Source organism: Equus caballus, chromosome 7 (assembly GCF_041296265.1).
Source record: "Equus caballus isolate H_3958 breed thoroughbred chromosome 7, TB-T2T, whole genome shotgun sequence".
NCBI lineage: Eukaryota > Metazoa > Chordata > Mammalia > Perissodactyla > Equidae > Equus > Equus caballus.
In genome coordinates this window covers 51740612-51757646 of record NC_091690.1, presented here as the reverse complement: position 1 = coordinate 51757646, position 17035 = coordinate 51740612, and the positions used below count along the sequence as shown (strand labels likewise).

At 57.3% G+C, this 17035-nt stretch overlaps 1 protein-coding gene across 20 annotated transcripts in view; it reads left to right on the top strand.

Annotated features, from left to right (window-relative positions):
• Positions 1-17035, top strand: part of DNM2 (dynamin 2) — a 78608-nt gene that overhangs the window by 28840 nt on the left and 32733 nt on the right. For 14 of the 20 annotated variants that reach the window (XM_070274095.1, XM_070274092.1, XM_070274098.1 and 11 more), the window contains exons 3-5: positions 9881-10030; positions 10960-11163; positions 13681-13779. In XM_070274095.1, coding sequence (XP_070130196.1) covers positions 9881-10030; positions 10960-11163; positions 13681-13779 — 453 coding nt within the window. Of the gene's footprint in view, positions 1-819; positions 944-9880; positions 10031-10959; positions 11164-13680; positions 13780-17035 lie in introns of those variants that run through there. The other 6 variants (XM_070274104.1, XM_070274102.1, XM_070274103.1 and 3 more) reach the window with 1 other exon arrangement.

Below are 17035 nucleotides of genomic sequence, written 5' to 3'. Positions count from 1 at the left end.
CACCACCTGCCGCCTGCCTTCCTGGGCTCCCATTAGCGCCAGGGGACTAAAGGCGGAGACTTGGGGTGAGACCAGGAAGGAGACACACAGGAGGGTGGGTGTCCAGGGCCTTCTCTCAGGAAGTGACGTTTGAGCTGGGGCTGCCGGGGGCACTGGGCTGTGTCGGGGAAGGGGAACTCTGCTTCCCAGCAGAGAGCAGTGTGTGAGGACACGAGGGGCGATGCCCAGCACGGCCTCTCGGAGGAACTGAAATTCCTCCTAGGGGAGAAGAGAAGCACATGATGAGTGACAGTGCTGCGGGCACACTGAGGGCAGCAACTGGGAGGGCGCCTCTGCCCAGTGCCTGACGCGGACTAACGTGGAAGTCTCATTCCTGTCCGCCCCACCTTACTTGAGGGAACTGAGGCTTCCAAACTGAAGCCACTTGCCTCAGGGCGCACGGGGGGTCATCTGAAATCCCACCCTTAGACTCACTCTTGGGGAGTGTGGCCCAGGTATGACTTGACCAGATCCTGTGGCCACTGGTGGAGAAGAGATCACAGGGACCAGCGCAGGGGCAGGGCGACCTGGGGGCAGGAGGGGACAGGGTGGCAGCCATGGAGACAGAGATGTAGTTGGATCCTGTTGGGCTCGGGGCGGGGAGGGGGTGGGGGAGAGGCGCCTGGGTTGTCCCACGTGGGAGTGGCCCTTGCTGTGTCCCAAGCTCGCTTACTCCCCCTCCCCTGCCTGGCCTTGGCATTCCCAGTGCCGGGCCTTGGCTGGGTGCCAGGAAGGCCATGTGAGCACCCTGAGGGGCCCGGCCCTCCCTGAGCCCTGGCCTGGTGGGGGTGGCAGATGTGGGATCACTATGGTCAGGTCGAGAGGGGAAAGCACAGGGGACCAGGGGAGAGTATCTTGGAGCCTGGATCTACTTTGGGCCAGGGGCCCAGGGAGAACGTTCTAGGTAGGGGCAGTAGAGTGTCTGAGGCTGTGAGGGAGACTGGGGAGGAGGGAGGCCGGGCGGCAGGAGGCGGGTGGCACGGCCTGGCAGACCGTGCTGCGGGATTCAGACGTGTGGGGTGGGGAGAGCCGGCTCAGCCCACCGCCTGCGGGTGGAGGACAGGCAGGGACAGGGGGACTCGTAGGCAGACCAGGGAGCAGTGGTGGGCCTGGCCCAGGGTGGTGCCAGCGGGGTAAGGGCGGTCTAGAGTAACCCCGAGGTGCGGAGTTGGGGCACGGATCACAGAGGCCTTGAACAGTTGGGGAGATGGGGCGGGGGATGGGGAGACGCCTCACTAACAGGAGGGGGGATGCTGAGCGCTGTCGGGGACGCGGTGCTGGTTGGCACTCACGAGCCCTCTGGGGGTGACGTGGAGCTGTGTTGCTCTTTGAGATGAGCCTTCGTCCAGCTGGCTCTCAGGGACGGGGCTCCAGAGCCAGGCTGCCACCCCTCACCATCCAGGGCCTCGGGCAAGGAGCTTCCCTCTCTCTGCCTCAGTTTCCTCATCTGTGAAATGGGGTGATGGTGGTGCCCCCCCCTCATGGCCACAGCACCCCATGTGGTGTGGCATGGCTGCCCCCTCCTGTGGGGTCCAGAGTTCCACGACACAGCTGGGAGGCTGGGCCTTGGTCCTCCTCTCTGGCAGGAGAGGCCCCATGGGCCGGCTTCTCCTCGTCCAGACAGGTCTCAGGGAGCCATTCCTTTTTTTTTTAAAGATTTTATTTTTCCTTTTTCTCCCAAAGCTCCCAGGTACGTAGTTGCATATTTTAGTTGTGGGTCCTTCTAGTTGTGGCATGTGGGATGCTGCCTCAACATGGCCTGACGAGCGGTACCATGTCTGTGCCCAGAATCCGAACTGACGAAACCCTGGTCCGCCAAAGCAGAGTTCGCGAACTTAACCACTTGGCCACCGGGCCGACCCCTTTTCCTTTTTTTTTTTCGAGGAAAATTAGCCCTGAGCTAACGTCTGCTGCCAATCCTCCTCTTTTTGCTGAGGAAGACTGGCCCTTAGCTAACATCCCTGCCCATCTTCCTCTACTTTCTATGTGGGACGTCTGCCACAGCATGGCTTGCCAAGCAGTGCCATGTCCGCACCTGGGGTCTGAACTGGTGAACCCTGGGCTGCCGAAGCGGAACGTGCAAACTTAACTGCTGTGCCATCAGGCTGGCCCCAGCCAGTACTTTTAATTGGCTTAGTTTAAAAGTTACCTCAGATTGCAGCCACCAGGAAGTTTGGTGGCTCAGGAGTGAACCCTGCACCTCCTTGGGAGCCCCCCCACCCCCACCCTGGGCCTGGTAATCCTGGTGCTGGGGACCATTCGTGTGTGGAATGTGGATGACTGGGGCCTCCCCTCCTGACCTTGACCTCGGCCGGTGTTCGCAGCAGCCAGAGAGGGGATGTCAGGACTTGGTTCCCAGCCTCCTTCTCGTGGCTTTGAGGCCCACGCAGTGCCTTGCTGGCACCTGGGACCTCACCTCCTCCTGGTTCCCGGCTGCAGCCAGTCTCTCTCCTCATCCTCAAGACCAGCTCATCTGTTGCTGCCTCCAGGCCTTTGCCCTCACTGTGCTCCTGGCCCAGAACACCTGCCCCATCCTCCTCCTCCTCCTCATCCTCCTTCCCCTCCTCCTCCTCCCCTGGGCGAGCCCCACCCCCCACCCCTAGTCACTGCTGCCTTGGTTCCTCCTAACAGGACACCGTCCTGTTCTTATACTTTCTTTCTTTCTTTTTTTTTGGTGAGGAAGATTAGCCCTGAGCTAACATCTGTGCCAGTCTTCCTCTACTTTGTATGTGGGTCACCTCCACTGCATGGTGGATGAGTGGAGCGGGTCCATGCCTGGGATCCAAACCTGCGAACCCAGGGTGCCAAAATGGAGCGCACTGAACTTTAACCACTTGGCCACAGGGCCGCCCCGTCTTATACTCTCTTAATGGTCTCTCTCCCACTGCGTGAACCTCCGTGGCACGGGGGCAGGGAGGTGGGGGCGTGTTGTCCACCCACCACTCTCCCCTGTGCCCAGCACAGGGCCTGGCTCCCACAGGTGCTTCATCCAAATTGGCCAGGTACCTGGGGCTGCCCTCGGGGCTGCTGCTGTGCCCTCCTCGCCTGTGGGCGGGAGTATCAGCGGCTCTTTGTCCAGCACCTTCCCCGTGAGCCTGGCCCTGGCAAGGCCCTTTCTGCAAAGCCCATAGACTCCGCAGAGGTCCCGGTGTGCACCGAGCTGGGGGCTGGCGCCTTCTCCACGCGTGTTTTTCCGGCAGCACTAAGTTGTTTGCCAGGTCTTGGCGGGCGCTGACTGGCTGTCCCACAACTTAAGCCAGTCCTGACACCCCCTGCCAGGAGCTGCTGTCAGATGGCACAGGGTGAGGGCTCCAGCCACAGGACCGCAGGTCCAGGTTGTCACCTGTGCGTCCGACCTGCTGGCTGTAGAGCGGAGGTTCCCACAGTCTCGTCCTCAGGTTCCATTACTTTGCTGGAGCGGCTCCCAGAACTCAGAGAAACATTTCACTCACTCCATTCCCAGTTTATTGTAAAAGGACCTGACTCGGGAGCAGGCGCATGGAAGAGATGCGCAGGCCGGGGCTAGAGCACGCGGAGCCCCCAGCCCTCTGAGCACGCGCTCGCCGCCGGCGCCTGCTCTCCGGCCGAGGTTCTCTGAGCCCGGCCTCTTGGCTTTTTATGGAGGCTTCTTCACCCTTGGGTGCTCAAATCCTTCCCCATAGGTGGTGGATTCAACCTCCAGCCCCGTGCCCTCCCCGGGGGTCGAGGGGCGTGGCTGAACGGTCCAACCCTCCCCATCCTCAAGCGTTTTCCTAGGCAGCTTGTTCACATAAACTCAGGGGTGGTGGAAAGGGGCTCGTTCTGAATATCAAGACTCCCTCATCGCTCTGATCTTCTCGCACATTCCAAGGGTCCTAGGAGCTCTCTGCCAGAGGCGGGGAAGACCAACGTGTGTTTCTTACTGTCCATCACAGTATCCCACCCGCCCAGTGGCAGCGTGTCCCGAAATCAGAGATGTTCACAGCTAGTCTCAGATCAGAGGGAGCTCGCGGACCCCACAGACTGGGGAGCGGTCATGGGCTGTGCCGCTGCCTGGGCGGCTGGAGGCTCTGGAGGGTCCCTCGCAGTCTGATCCGACCGGCCGTGTGGCCCTCACGGTCTCCCAGTGTGTTTGAGCCCCCAGACAGCCTCCTGGGTCTCGTCAACCAGACTGCAAGCTGTCACCGTTGGGTTTGGGGAAGGCAGACGCCGCCTCCCGCTGCGCTCTGTGGGTTGAGAGCGGAGCAGGGGGTGGGCCGTGTCCGTGCAGGTCAGGGCAGAGCGCCTCCGGGAAGAGCCCTGAGACCCCAGACAGCCCGCGAGGGCCCCGAAGATGGGCACATGATCTCTGTGTGTCCCCTGTGGGCCTGGCACTGCGGAAGCTGCTTGCTTTCTCACATCCTCCTGCCGTGGGCTCTGTGTTGTCCCATTTCATTGTGGGCAAACTGAGGCGCGGGGGGAAAGGCTGGAACCAAGCTGGCTTGGCTAGGCGCTCCCACCGCCTGCTCTGCTCCTTGTCACCTCCTGGAATCGTGTTGTGGTGCCCGACTTGCCCTTTCCAGGCCCGAAGGGCCGGGCTGAGGGTAGGCTGCCCCAGTAGAGCCTCGCATTTCACAATTCTGGAGAAACACCGCAGGGGCCGCGGGTACATGACCTGCTGTGACTCTGGGCTGGGGAGGGTGCGCTGACACTGCCTTCTGCAAGCTCCTTCAAAACGGGTCTCGAGGGGAGCCAGGCCTGAGGGCACCCTGGCCTTTGTCATGGGGCTGCTTCCTGGTACCCAGGGTGCCGACCCCCAGGAGGTGGCGGCCTGCACTTGTCGCCTCCGTTCTGAGGGCACCATGTCGAAGGGTCCAGGGGATGCCCGAGGTGGGGGTTGGCTGTTTAGCACAGTGAGGACCCACTTGGGGATCAGGGGAGTGATGTCCTTCTAGGCTGCAGCCCCTAATGCTTTGCAGTGGGTCACTCGTCATTAAGTTTTTTGCGCAGCTGCTGTGGACCAGGCCCCAAAACTGGGTGTCAGCTCTCTTGCAGCTCCGGTGTCAGCAGGCGACACCTGAGCACGTGGTGCGCCAGTGTGAGGAGCGTAAAATGAGGGGCCGGGGCTGCTGGAGCCCGGGCGTCAGGTGGGCCTCCCCGGGGAGTGACGTTTAGAGCCAAGACCTGAATGAGGAGCAAGTCCTCAAGGGAGGGCAGAACCTCTTTCTAGAAACAGCCCTGCAAGTGCCTTCACGGACCCCCAGGTAGGGTGCGGGCAGGGGCCTGTGGTGGGGGAGGGTGCCGGCTACCCCGGGTTGGCAGCGTGACCGCTGGCCGAGGGCCCACTTTAGTCGTCGATTCCTGCTGGGCACCAGGCTCTGGGCTGGGTCCCGCAGGGCCCGGGGCCTGGTCACACAACTGCCCCTGCTCCCGGGGAGTCCACGGGCTCGGAGGGCAGGGCGGCGCTGGGGGTGCGTGTGGCTGCCCCGGGGCCAGGGGCAGGGACGGTTTGCGGACACGGCAGCTGGGCCGGGGACAGAGGGGTGCAGTTCCACACGGGAACCTGGATGGCAGAGCAGGCCATGGCTTGGTGTTAGCTGTTGGGGACCAGCTGACGGGGCTCTCCAGGTGTCGCAGGTGACAAGCTCAGCCTTCAGGCCTCTGACTTATTCTTTGAGACAGTGGATCATTAAAAAAAATTATCTCCTGGGGCTGGCCCCATGGCCAAGTGGTTAAGCTTGTGGTGGCCTAGGTTTTCTACTTTGGATCCTGGGTACAGACCTACACACTGCTCATCAAGCCATGCTGTGGTGGTGTCCCACACAGAAGAACTATAAGGACTGACAACTAGAATATCAACTATGTATTGGGATTTTGGGGAGAAAAAAAAAAACAGATGTTATCTCAGGGCCAATCTTCCTCATCACAAAAAAGAAAAAAAATTATTTCCAGTACTCCAGCATGTATAGGCCTGTGGAGCCCCGGACTGAGCTCTCCCTTCAATTTCTCATGTTTTTATTCTCGTTGGGAAACTGAGGCACAGAGGGGACCCCGGCCAATGGACAACCCCTCTCCTTCCCTGTAGACTCCCCCGGGTCATGCTCAGGGCATTGGGAAAGGTCGCCACTTCAGACAGATGGCACGGGCAGGGCTCTCTGGCCACCCACCTTGCCTAGCTCCCTCATCTTGGGGTGGGCCGGGGCTGAAGCTGGGCCGCCGCCCCTCCAGGAGATCCCTCCTGGCTCCTGGTGTGTTTGGGCTCTTTTCTGAGTGCCTGTGGCACCTGCTGTGACACGCTCGTGCAGTGTGCATCTTCCCCATCAGATCAGGAGCCTGGCTTTGGAGAAGAGGGAGGGCGGGAGGGGAGAACAGGTGGCCCCGCCAGACCCGCTCCCTGTCCAGCCTCCCGTATATCCAGCTTAGTGGCCTTGAAGATGGGTCACCTCATGGAAGCTGAAGCAGGGCTGGTATTATCTGTCCGGTGGAGTCATTTAATTGTGCACGTAGTTATTGAGCACCTACTGTATACCCAGAGGGAGCCCTGGGGACACAGAGTGAACAACATGGATTCGGCTCCCTGCCGTGTGGGGTTGACCTTCTAGCGGGGAACCAGAGAAAAGACACAGGGTGACAAGGTAAATGATCTTAGTGTGCTTGAGGATGACAAGGATGATAAGGAAAGGGAGGTTTGTCGTCTCAGGTGGGGATCAGGACAGGCCTCCCAGAGAAGGTGATGCCTGAAGGAAGCAAGGGAGGGAGCCATGGTGGCGTCTGCAGGCAGCGGGAGGAGCTAGTGCAAAGGCCGAGGCAGGAGTGAGCCTGGAGTACGAGCAAAGAAGCCAGCGTGGCTGGAGGGCAGTGAGTGCAGTCAGAAGTTGGGGAAGAGAATTCTGTAAGGCCCTGGGGCCTGGGGTGAGGCCTTTGGCTTCTTCTCGGGTCAGGTGGGAGCCATGGAGGATTCTGAGGAGAGGAGGACCGAGGCCTGGCTTTAAGAGGGTCGGTACCGGGGGAAAACAGGCTTGGTGGACACTTTTTCACTTTGCAATAACCCTGGAGTCTAGCACACGTGACAAGGAGCCCAGCAGAGAAGGCAGGAGGTGAGGGGTGGGTCTGGCTGGCTCCTGAACCCTCCTGTCTGGCACAGAGGATGTGGTTTGTGCTGTGCACTGACCTGCTGGGGAAGAAGCTGCGGTTTCTCACACTGTCTCCTGTATGTCCTTCCCCCACACAGACGCAGGCTGCCGGTGCACACTGGGCTCTGGGGGCCACAGCCGGCAGGGCCTGGTCCCATAGACGTGATCCAGGGTGGCCTGGGTCTGACGGGTGAGGAGGCCTAAGATGCAGGATGGGTGCCGGGTGGCATGGAGTCAGGGAAGGCTTCCTGGAAGAGGCAGTGGGGCCAGGCCTTCCGGGCACCAGGCCTGGGGGCGCAGAGGTCCCATGCCACGGCCCCCAGCGCCTTCCTGTCGCAGAGCCCCTGCTCTCCTGGAAGGGCGGTGGTCTCTCGTGGGCGCTGAGCCCGGGCGCTGAGCCGGAAGAGAGCTGAGGTTTGCCGCGGGGGGTGGAGGACTGTTCCATTTTTGGTGGCTGCTGCAGGAAGAGCAGCCGAGTGTTTCCTCTTGTCCCTGTGAAGGGCTGGAGCGTGACTGTCCTTGGGAACGGGGTCAGCCGATGGGGGTGGGGTGGTTGAGCCTGGATCTGCCAGCCGCGTCCCTGTTGCCCCTGCTCCTGAGCAGCCGGGCCCCCTGCTGGACTAGGTCCTCAGTGGTCTGAGCCCACGAAGCCCCCAACCCCCGCAGCAGAGGCTCCGAGAGGCTAAAGGACTGCTGGTGGCCTCGCAAAGGCCGTGGGACTCACCACCTGGGGACAAAGGATCTCAGCTCTGAATGGCAGGTCCACCGCTGAGCTCGGGCCTCAGTTTCCTGTCTGTGATACAGGCATCACGGAGGCGCCTGCCCGCCTGGGCGCTCACTTGTGAGGAGCAGACAGGCCATGTGCAGGGCTGAGCCACAGCGAGCCAGGGCCGAAGGTCAGCGCAGTCTGTCGGACGACAGCCATGGGGTGGCGAGCCGCCTTGCCCACATTTCTTTCTGTCTCGTTACTCGTTTGGGGAGAGTCTAGACCTGCCGGGTTTTCTGTGTCACGGGCCTCCATCTCCTCCCTTTCTCTGGAGGCAGCTGATGGTGTGTCCGTGCTGTCATTCAAGGAGCCAGGTCTCCTCCTGCTGGCCATCGAGGCGATTTCCAGTTTTTAACTCGCAGAAACGGCGCGGCCGTGCCCATCTTTGCATCTCTGTGCTGGTCTGGTTCTTTGGGCTGTTTGCCAGCGTGACTTACTTCCCTCTTCTTTTTAGCGTCCTTCAGGAGCCCTGATCTCTGAGCCTAGAAGGTCCCCCTTCCTCAACATTTACTGTGAGAATTCAAACCTAGGGGAAGAGTTGAGGAATTGTACAGCGAACGCCAGCTCAGCACCTACGTCCTACAATGGACATTTCCTATTCTTGCCTTATCCCATATCTGTGCTTGGAATTTCTCCAGCCTGATGATAGGGCCAGCACCACCTCATTAGTTCCTTTTTTTTTTTGGTGAGGAAGATTGGCCCTGAGCTGATAATCTGTTGCCAATCTTCTTTTTGCTTGAGGGAGATTGTCACTGAGCTACCGTCTGTGCCAGTCTTCCTCTATTTTACATGGGATGCACCACAGCGTGGCTTGATGAGCGGTGTATAGGTCTGTGCCCAGGATCCGAACCCACGAAACCCAGGCTGCTGAAGCGGAGTGCGTGAACTTAACCACTCAGCCACTGGGCTGGCTCCACATTAGTTACTTTTTTGATGCTTTTCATCTCAGCATCAATACGCCTTTCAGACACCTTGGGCTCAGGAGGCATGAAGAGGCCTCGTACATCCACTCGGGCCCTGCCCAGAAAGCATTTCTCCTGAGGGACTCGTGTCTAGATGTGGGGACCCCTTGAGTATCCAGGAGGGGAGGAGGGACAGTGAGACAGGCTTGGGTGAGGCCAGCAGTGGCCCCATTCCCCACCCTGTGCAGGCGCCTTAGGGAACATGGTGAATGTGTCCCCGGGACCCCCCCCCCCGGGAATGTCGCCGAGCTGGAGATCGCTGGCGGCTCAGGATCCCCCTGGGACAGCGGCTTGTGTCTTTTGACCATGACCCACAGCGAGGGCGGCTGTCCCTCAGACCCAGGCCTCAGTCTCACGTATGACAAACACCATCGCAGAAGCTTCGTCCAGCAGACGTCACGCACGCAGTGGGTGATGGATGCTGATGTTTCCTCTTGTATTCTGTTCATCAAAAACAAAGAATAGGGCCGGCCCAGTGGTGCAGCAGTTAAGTTCGCACGTTCTGCTTAGGCTGCCCGGGGTTCGCCGGTTCAGATCCCGGGTCACCGCTTGGCAAGCCATGCTGTGGTCGGTGTCCCATGTATAAAGTAGAGGAAGATGGGCACGGATGTTAGCTCAGGGCCAGTCTTCCTCAGCAAAAAGAAGACGATCAGTGGTAAATGTTAGCTCTGGGCCGATCTTCCTCAAAAAAACAAAACAAAACAAAGAATAAGTGCTAGTCACACTCACCTGTTGATATGTTTTTGGATTCACAATATGTCACGACATGTCGTTTTGTAAAATGCTTCTGGAGAGTATCCATTCCACGGGGATCTTAGCCAGTTCGTTCCCTTTGGGATCCCCGAGGTCTGGAGCGCCCCCAGTACTTGTCACGAGAAGGAATCTCTTGGTCCCCAGATTCCTGGAGCGACCGTGACGGCTTCCTCACTCTGCTTGACCAAGCGCCTGTCCCAGAAGGCCGTCTGCTCCCCGCCCGCTGCGAGCCTGTTCTTTCTCATTGAGCATCTTTCTCCTCGTTTCAGAATATGCCGAGTTTTTGCACTGCAAGTCCAAAAAGTTTACAGACTTTGATGAAGTCCGACAGGAGATCGAAGCAGAGACCGACAGGGTCACGGGGACCAACAAAGGCATCTCCCCAGTGCCCATCAACTTGCGGGTCTACTCGCCACACGGTAGGCGGCACAGGCGTGACCCGTCATGTCTGGGGCAGAGGAGAGCTGACTGGACCTCTCGGGGCTTGGGTCGGTCTCACACTCACAAATAATAACAGCCTGCCAGCAAGACTGTTGGGAGTGGTGGGGACTGGGGCAAAGTGCGACTGTATGCTCCTCTGAAAGGGGCAGCCCCCGCTTGACTCCTGGGTGATGGTGGCTACATAGTGACACAGCCCAAGACAGCCAGGTCTTCCAGTTCCTCGAGAGGAGCCAGGAAGCCAGCCTTGTCTGCAAAATATCCTGATTTTAAAACCACATCATTTCAACAGAGCAGCCTGCAGCCGTGGACGGCCTCTGGCCTAGAGGCACAGATGGCTAGCTCAGATAGCACTTGGGGAATATTCCAGCAGACTCTCAACTCCTCAATAGGGCCCCCTTGTGATGAGTTTTAAAATTTGTCTTTGAATAAATGATGCCTATCTTTGGCTCTCATTAAAAAATTACGAAAGAATATACAGCAAAACCCTACCTGGCTGCACACATTGCAAATATATTTTAAGTTCTGCAAATAACATATAATGCATAGATAAGCAGTTATGAATACATACATGTGTAGATCATGTATGTATGTTTCACCACTTTGACTCAAATTGGAGCATAATATAAAAATGGTTTGTGCCTCTTTTTTGTATGAATGCATCTCAGAGTATATTTCTTATCAGAGTATCATCATTTTAAAACAAGTTTAGCGGCTCCTTGGTATTGGCTGCATGGAGGGGCTGAGGTTTATTTAGCCATTTAGAGTGATTGTGGTCTGCAGGTGCAAATGTCCTGAGGCCTGCCCAAGCCCCTCCCCCGCACTTGGGGGCTGAGCTTGGTCTGCGGGCTGTGCGGGCCTCCCCTCCACTACCCTGGCCCTGACGGCCTTGCCCTCTGATTCCTCCCAGTGTTGAACCTGACCCTCATCGATCTCCCGGGCATCACCAAGGTACCTGTGGGGGACCAGCCCCCAGACATCGAGTACCAGATCAAGGACATGATCCTCCAGTTCATCAGCCGGGAGAGCAGCCTCATCCTGGCCGTCACCCCTGCCAACATGGACCTGGCCAACTCGGACGCCCTCAAACTGGCCAAGGAGGTTGACCCCCAAGGTAACCGCCGGGCCCTGCGCAGCGGCGCCCCCTTGTGGGCACCTCGGGCATTGCGGCTTGCTCAGCGTCCCTGATTCCAAGTCATGCTGGCTTTCTTCTGCATGTGGCCTCCCTGGGAAAAGTCCTCCTGGGACACAGCTTTGCCGGGAGGGCTGACAGTGCCAGAGGGCATCCCCCAGGAGGCTGTTGTGTGGCAGTTGGGCATTCCTCCTCAGGCACGGTGGCCCCCACTTTGCCTGTGCAGGAACCTAGTCTAGGGGACCAGGAAGAGGCCAGCCCTCTCGGGGCACAGGTGTGAGTCCAGATCCCGCCTCCAGAAGTTACTTACCCTCCCCACTTCTTGGCCCGCCCTCTGTTGAAACGGGAGCAGCAAGCCCAGCCTGTAGAGCTGTTGAGCAGTCTGGAGAGATCTCCATAACAGCTCAGGGGCCGGGCAGGGAAGGAGAAAAAGTGACAAGCGAATGAAGCAAGTTGGGGCAATAGGGAGTAGTGGGGACTGTGGCATCTCTGGCTCAGGGCATTCCTGGTCAAACTTTTCCAGTGGCTGTTTATTCAGGAAATGTCAGTTAAGCACCTGCTGTGTGCCAGCCTCTGTTTTGGCCTTGGGAACCCTGCAGGGGACAAAATTGACAGAGTCCCTGCCACTGGGAAGCTGATATGCCAGTGAGGGAGATAGAATCCAACAAGGACATAAGCAAGTGGGGTAATTTCAGAGAGAGGTAAGCGCTGGAGGAAAACAGAGCCCTTTAGAGTGACTGCTGTGGGAGGGGGTCAAGGGCCTCTGAAGATGTGAGATTTGAGGCAAGACCGGAATGAGGAAAGGAGGCAAAATCCAAGAAAATGGACAGTGGGTGCTAAATAGGCTGGGTGGGATTTGGGCCTGAGGTGCCCAAGACACAGCGAGGACACCGGCATGGTGTGGCTGGAGCAGAGCGAGCTGAGGGGAGGGCAGCGGGGGCCGGGCCGGTCAGCGAGGCCTGTGGGCTGCCGTGGGGCGCGGTGCAGGTTTGGCAGAGTATCACACACGTGAAAATACATTCTGCCAAATGCGCTCGAACTGCCTGATTCCAGAGTGGTTTGGAGGGAGCTGGAGGGAGCTCTGTGGTTCACGCACCCCATTTCCAGCCCTGGCTCAGGCCTGGGGACAGTTGACACAGGGTGGCTGCTGGTGGCCCTTTCCCGTGAGGTCCTCAGAGCCCCGGGCTGTGCACCCAGCATCTTTGTCCTGCAACCAACAGGCTGTGGCAGCTCCTCCCCAGGGTCATCCCAGGTGCGCTTTCCCGGGAGGGGTCACCCCTGCCCACAGCCCCAACTGCCTCCCTGCCCCCCAGGCCGGTCCCGTGAAATGGGGTGTAACCGTGACAGATTGCAGAGGCTTGATCAGGCAGTGAGAAAAGCTGAGTGAGTAGAGTTAAGCGCCGCGCGTGAACTCGATGCTGGCGTTCTTTCTTAAAAAAGTATTTTTCTGCGTTCAAAAGTATTCCCGATCATTGCCCCCAAATATTTGTCACCAATGTAAAACATAGAACCTAAAAATGACAGCCCCTCTGCCCACAGAGGTTCTAGTGGCCATTCTTGGCAAATATTCTTTCAGAGTTTGTTCACATTTTCAATAAAGGGGTGATCTTTTTTTATTTTTCTGTAACGTGCATTTGTCTGTGACCATAAGGACCTAGGGACATGGCTGCGCCCCGGGCGGCCCACTCCTGCCTTGTCTTTGTTCTTAAAAAGCAGAGTTGCGTCTCGTCTTTCATGAAGAATGCTCCGGTGAGATCGGACATTCCTAGCAGAGTCCACACCCCTAGGCCCCCTCCCCAGGCACGTCCCTCTGCCCCCTGCTTGTCCCCTCCCTACCCCACCCCGGCGTCGTGGTGTTTCGAGCTGTGGCTCCCGTGCGCTCGGCAACGGTGAGGCCAGCTCACACTCACGGCAGGGGCCTGGAGGGGGCAGAGCTGCCCACCTTGGTGTCCCCCAGAGGTCTCCCTGGGCCTCCCTCTGTCCCCTGTGTCACACACACGCACACGGCGGCCCTCAACCCCGCAGAAGCCGTGGATCTGCAGCCGCATGGCTTTGCTGGGAGGGCTCCTGGGGAGAGGATGACTTCGATGGGCTGGTTTCCAGAGTGGAATTTTGGTCACTCAGGTGAAAGGTGACGTTAGACACAGTCGCCACAAGTGTGTGTGTCATGTTGGGGTTTTGCACGCAGCTCAAGAGTGTGCAGGATGCCCAGGATCGGGGCTCCGTGAGGTTTTCTCCTGACGCCACAGCAGCAAGATGCTATTGCAGGTCCTTCGAATGACAGTGACGGTGGCAGCATCTCTTGATGGAATGTTTGCCACGCACCAGGTTTATCCTCATGGACAGGCCCCCAAGGGAGACCAGGCTCCAGGCAGGTGCCGTGCTGGCTTGTCCCAGGCCACACAGCCTTGACATGGGGTCCCAGTTGGCCCAGGTGTCCTGGGGCGACCGGCCCACGCTCCTTCCTGGCGGCGCCCTCTGACCTCTGGGCTCTTTCAGGCCTGCGGACCATCGGCGTCATCACCAAGCTGGACCTGATGGATGAAGGCACCGATGCCAGGGACATCCTGGAGAACAAGCTGCTGCCCCTGAGGAGAGGTGCGGAGGGGGCTGGGACCCTGGGACGGGAGGGGCAGCCTGGGGGACGCAGGCCAGGGAGGCAGCAACTCTTGGTGGGTGGACTTGAGCAGCATATTTTGAGAAGAATATTTTTGTTTTTGTCGTTCCTGAAGCCCGGCCAGTGCTCCCACACGGTCACCGTCCCCGCTTCCCCACCGCCCAGAAGTGACGGCTTCCCTGCTCCGCTTGCATCCTCTCACTTTCCCTCTTAGTGAACTGTGTGTCTTTCTCTTCTGATTTGTGTTTATTTGGTTTTCAGTTACGCAGTTCACACCTGCTCACGTTTGGAACATCAGAAAACAAATACATAGAAAGAAGAAACTAGAATCCGCCTCGCTTCCCCCAGAGAACCACTGCTTAATACTTGGTGGCCCTCCTTCCAGAAAGTTCTCTGGGATTTGTAACTTGCACTAATTTTCTTACTTGTTTTCTAATATGAAGCTTTTCAAACCTTCTGGAAGGTAGAGGGAACAATGCGAGGGGCCCCCGTGGACCCAGCCTCGGTGCTTACCAACAAATGGCTGATCCTGAACGCCCACGTGACCTCCCCTCCTGGTGGTGTTTTCTTCATGGGGGATTATAGAACAAATCCCAGGCCTCGTCTCCTATACCTACATTTCTGTCCAAACCACTCCCCTCACAGCTCCTTCGTTTCCTTCTATACCATTTTTTTGTGGAAGAAACCAGACCAGGCCCCCATTCAGGGTTTGGCCAGTGGTGGGTCCCTGTAAACGGATCGCCGGATCTGGACGGAGGCCTGAGTAGGCTCCGGTTCGCGTGCACATTCAGGTCTCCTGACAAGAGTAGCCTAAATATTTTTCTTTTCAAAAAGTGAGAATAAATATTGAGTGAGTGTCTGCTTTGTACCAGGCACTGTTCTGTGCTCCTGATGTGTAAGAGCCCGTTTAATCCTGATCACAGTCCAACCCAGTGGCTCTCTTCTCATCCCCATTTGATGGAGGAGGAGACTGAGGCCCCGCTCAGAGAACTCGCAAGTGGCGGAGCTGGTTTTGAACGCCAGCTCTCCAGCACCTGCTGCTGTCTGACCTGCTTTTCCGTTTCACTAGAATATCAGCACGCTTCCCCGTGACAGGTAAACCTTCTTCAAGGTGACATCTGAAGGTCCTGTGGAGTCCCTTATATGGCGTGCATGGGCTGCTACTTGATCCCCATTTGTTGGACACTTAGGTTGGTTCCCGTTTTTCTCTGTGGTGCCGTGTTGAATGTCCATCTAGGTTTTTATTTGCTTTTTTTAAAGCCATTTATTTCCTGATTGCTTCCATTTCTTTTCTTGTCCCTTCCGTCTGGGATCAGCTCTCCACTGTGGGCACTTCTGGCCCTTACATCTTGCTGGCACCATTTAGATCTTTTTTTTGCTCCCAGGGTGCCCTTGTCGATGTCTGGGCTAGCCATGGGGAAAGCATTCAGACCCTGGTTACCACCTTCCGCCCGTGCTGCTGGGCCATCCCGTGGTCAGAGGTGGCCCTGATCAGGAGAGATGCATGGTTGGGGCAGAACCCCAAAACCTGTTTGGCTGTGAGGATCAGGGGGTAAAGAGCAAATCGTGTCAGAGGTTTAAGAAGGAAGGGTCGGTGCTACAGAGGGGAGCAGACCCTGCCGTCCCCAAGCCCTCCTCAGCCACCCTGACCCCATGTTCCGTTGCACTCATCTTAGACCCTCATCTTAGACCCTGAGGGACATGAGCTGGGCTCAGCATTGCCACCCAAGTGTCCCGATGGCACAGAGCGCCTCAGCTTCCTTCCTCTCCACTCGCTGTTACCGTCCCCTTCCTCTGCCTTCCTGTTTCCGGGAAACCCGGCTCTTCCTCTCTCTGTGCCATTACGCTTGCTACCGTCTTAGGACCTCACATTCTCTTGTCCTTGGTTTCTCCTCTCGCCCTGTGACTTTCAGAATCCCGCCAGCTGGAGCCCTTTTCTTGGTTTACAAAAGACACAAAACTCTTTCACCTTTAAAGGAACCAAACCCCAAGCCATTCACCTTTCCCTCCCCTGCTGTTTCCTTCTGCTCCCTGTGATACTGGTGGTGGACATAATGAGGGGCCAGCCCCGTGGTGTAGCGGTCAAGTTCGTGTGCTCCGCTTCAGCAGCCCAGGATTCGCCAGTTTGGATCCTAGGCACGGACCTACACACTGCTCATCAAGCCATGCTGTGGTAGGCGTTCCCACATATAAAGTAGAGGAAGATGGGCATGGATGTTAGCTCAGGGCCAGTCTTCCTCAGCAAAAAGAGGAGGATTAGCAGCAGATGTTAGCTCAGGGCGAATCTTCCTCAGCAAAAAAAAAGAGGACATAATGATAGATATGAAGAGGATGAAAAACAATCATATCAGCACCAGACTTGCCAGGAAAAGGGCAGGCAGGTGCTAATTATATGAATAACAGGAACCACATCTGTTTTCTGAGCACCTGCCATGCGTCAGCCACTGGGCGAAGTACTTATTGCCCAGGGTCCCCGTTCCTACGCTGGGTGCCTCGTGTCCACGCTCGGGGGCTTCTGGCTCTACTGGCTTTTTGAACACTGCTCCCTCCGCTTGTCCTCTCCCAATTCCTTTATCACCAAATACTGCAAATCTTCTTCAGACTAGTGCTTTTATCCTAAAAATTGTTTTGCGTGTTTAAAAAACATTTCACACTTTTCCCCCACGGCTGTCATTAGGCGGCCCCCGCCCTCAGGCCCTGCTTCTCATGTCCTCACGGTTAACCGTTCCTTGGTTTCCTTCAGAAAATGTTAACCCAGATACAAGCATTTTCAAAACTCACCCGCGCTTTCTTCAGGTACTTCTGTAGTGCCTTGTTTTCTGTGTAAACCTGTGACTCCTCGAGAATTAATTTTGGGGGGCCCCCAACTTCGTTCCATTGCCAGCAGCGACTGTGGGATAACCCAGTTTGTTTCCTGTTGAATGTGAAGTGTTCACCGGTCCTTCCCGCCTGCCACTGGGCGTGGTTTGGGACTTTGCGTTCTGTTCCATTCATCTCTCTGGACCCACATGCCCCAGGATACCCAAACTTCAAATATGAGAGCTTGACAGTAGCTGTCAGTACTGGGCAAGATGAGCTGGCCCCTATTGCCCTTCCTTTTGAGATTTTTTTCTTACCTATCTTTAAAGTTGTTTTTTTCATTTTTTGGGTTTTTTTTCCTGAGGAAGACTGGCCCTGAGCTAACATCCGTACCCATCTTCCTCTTCTTTATATGTGGGACGCCTGCCACAGCATGGC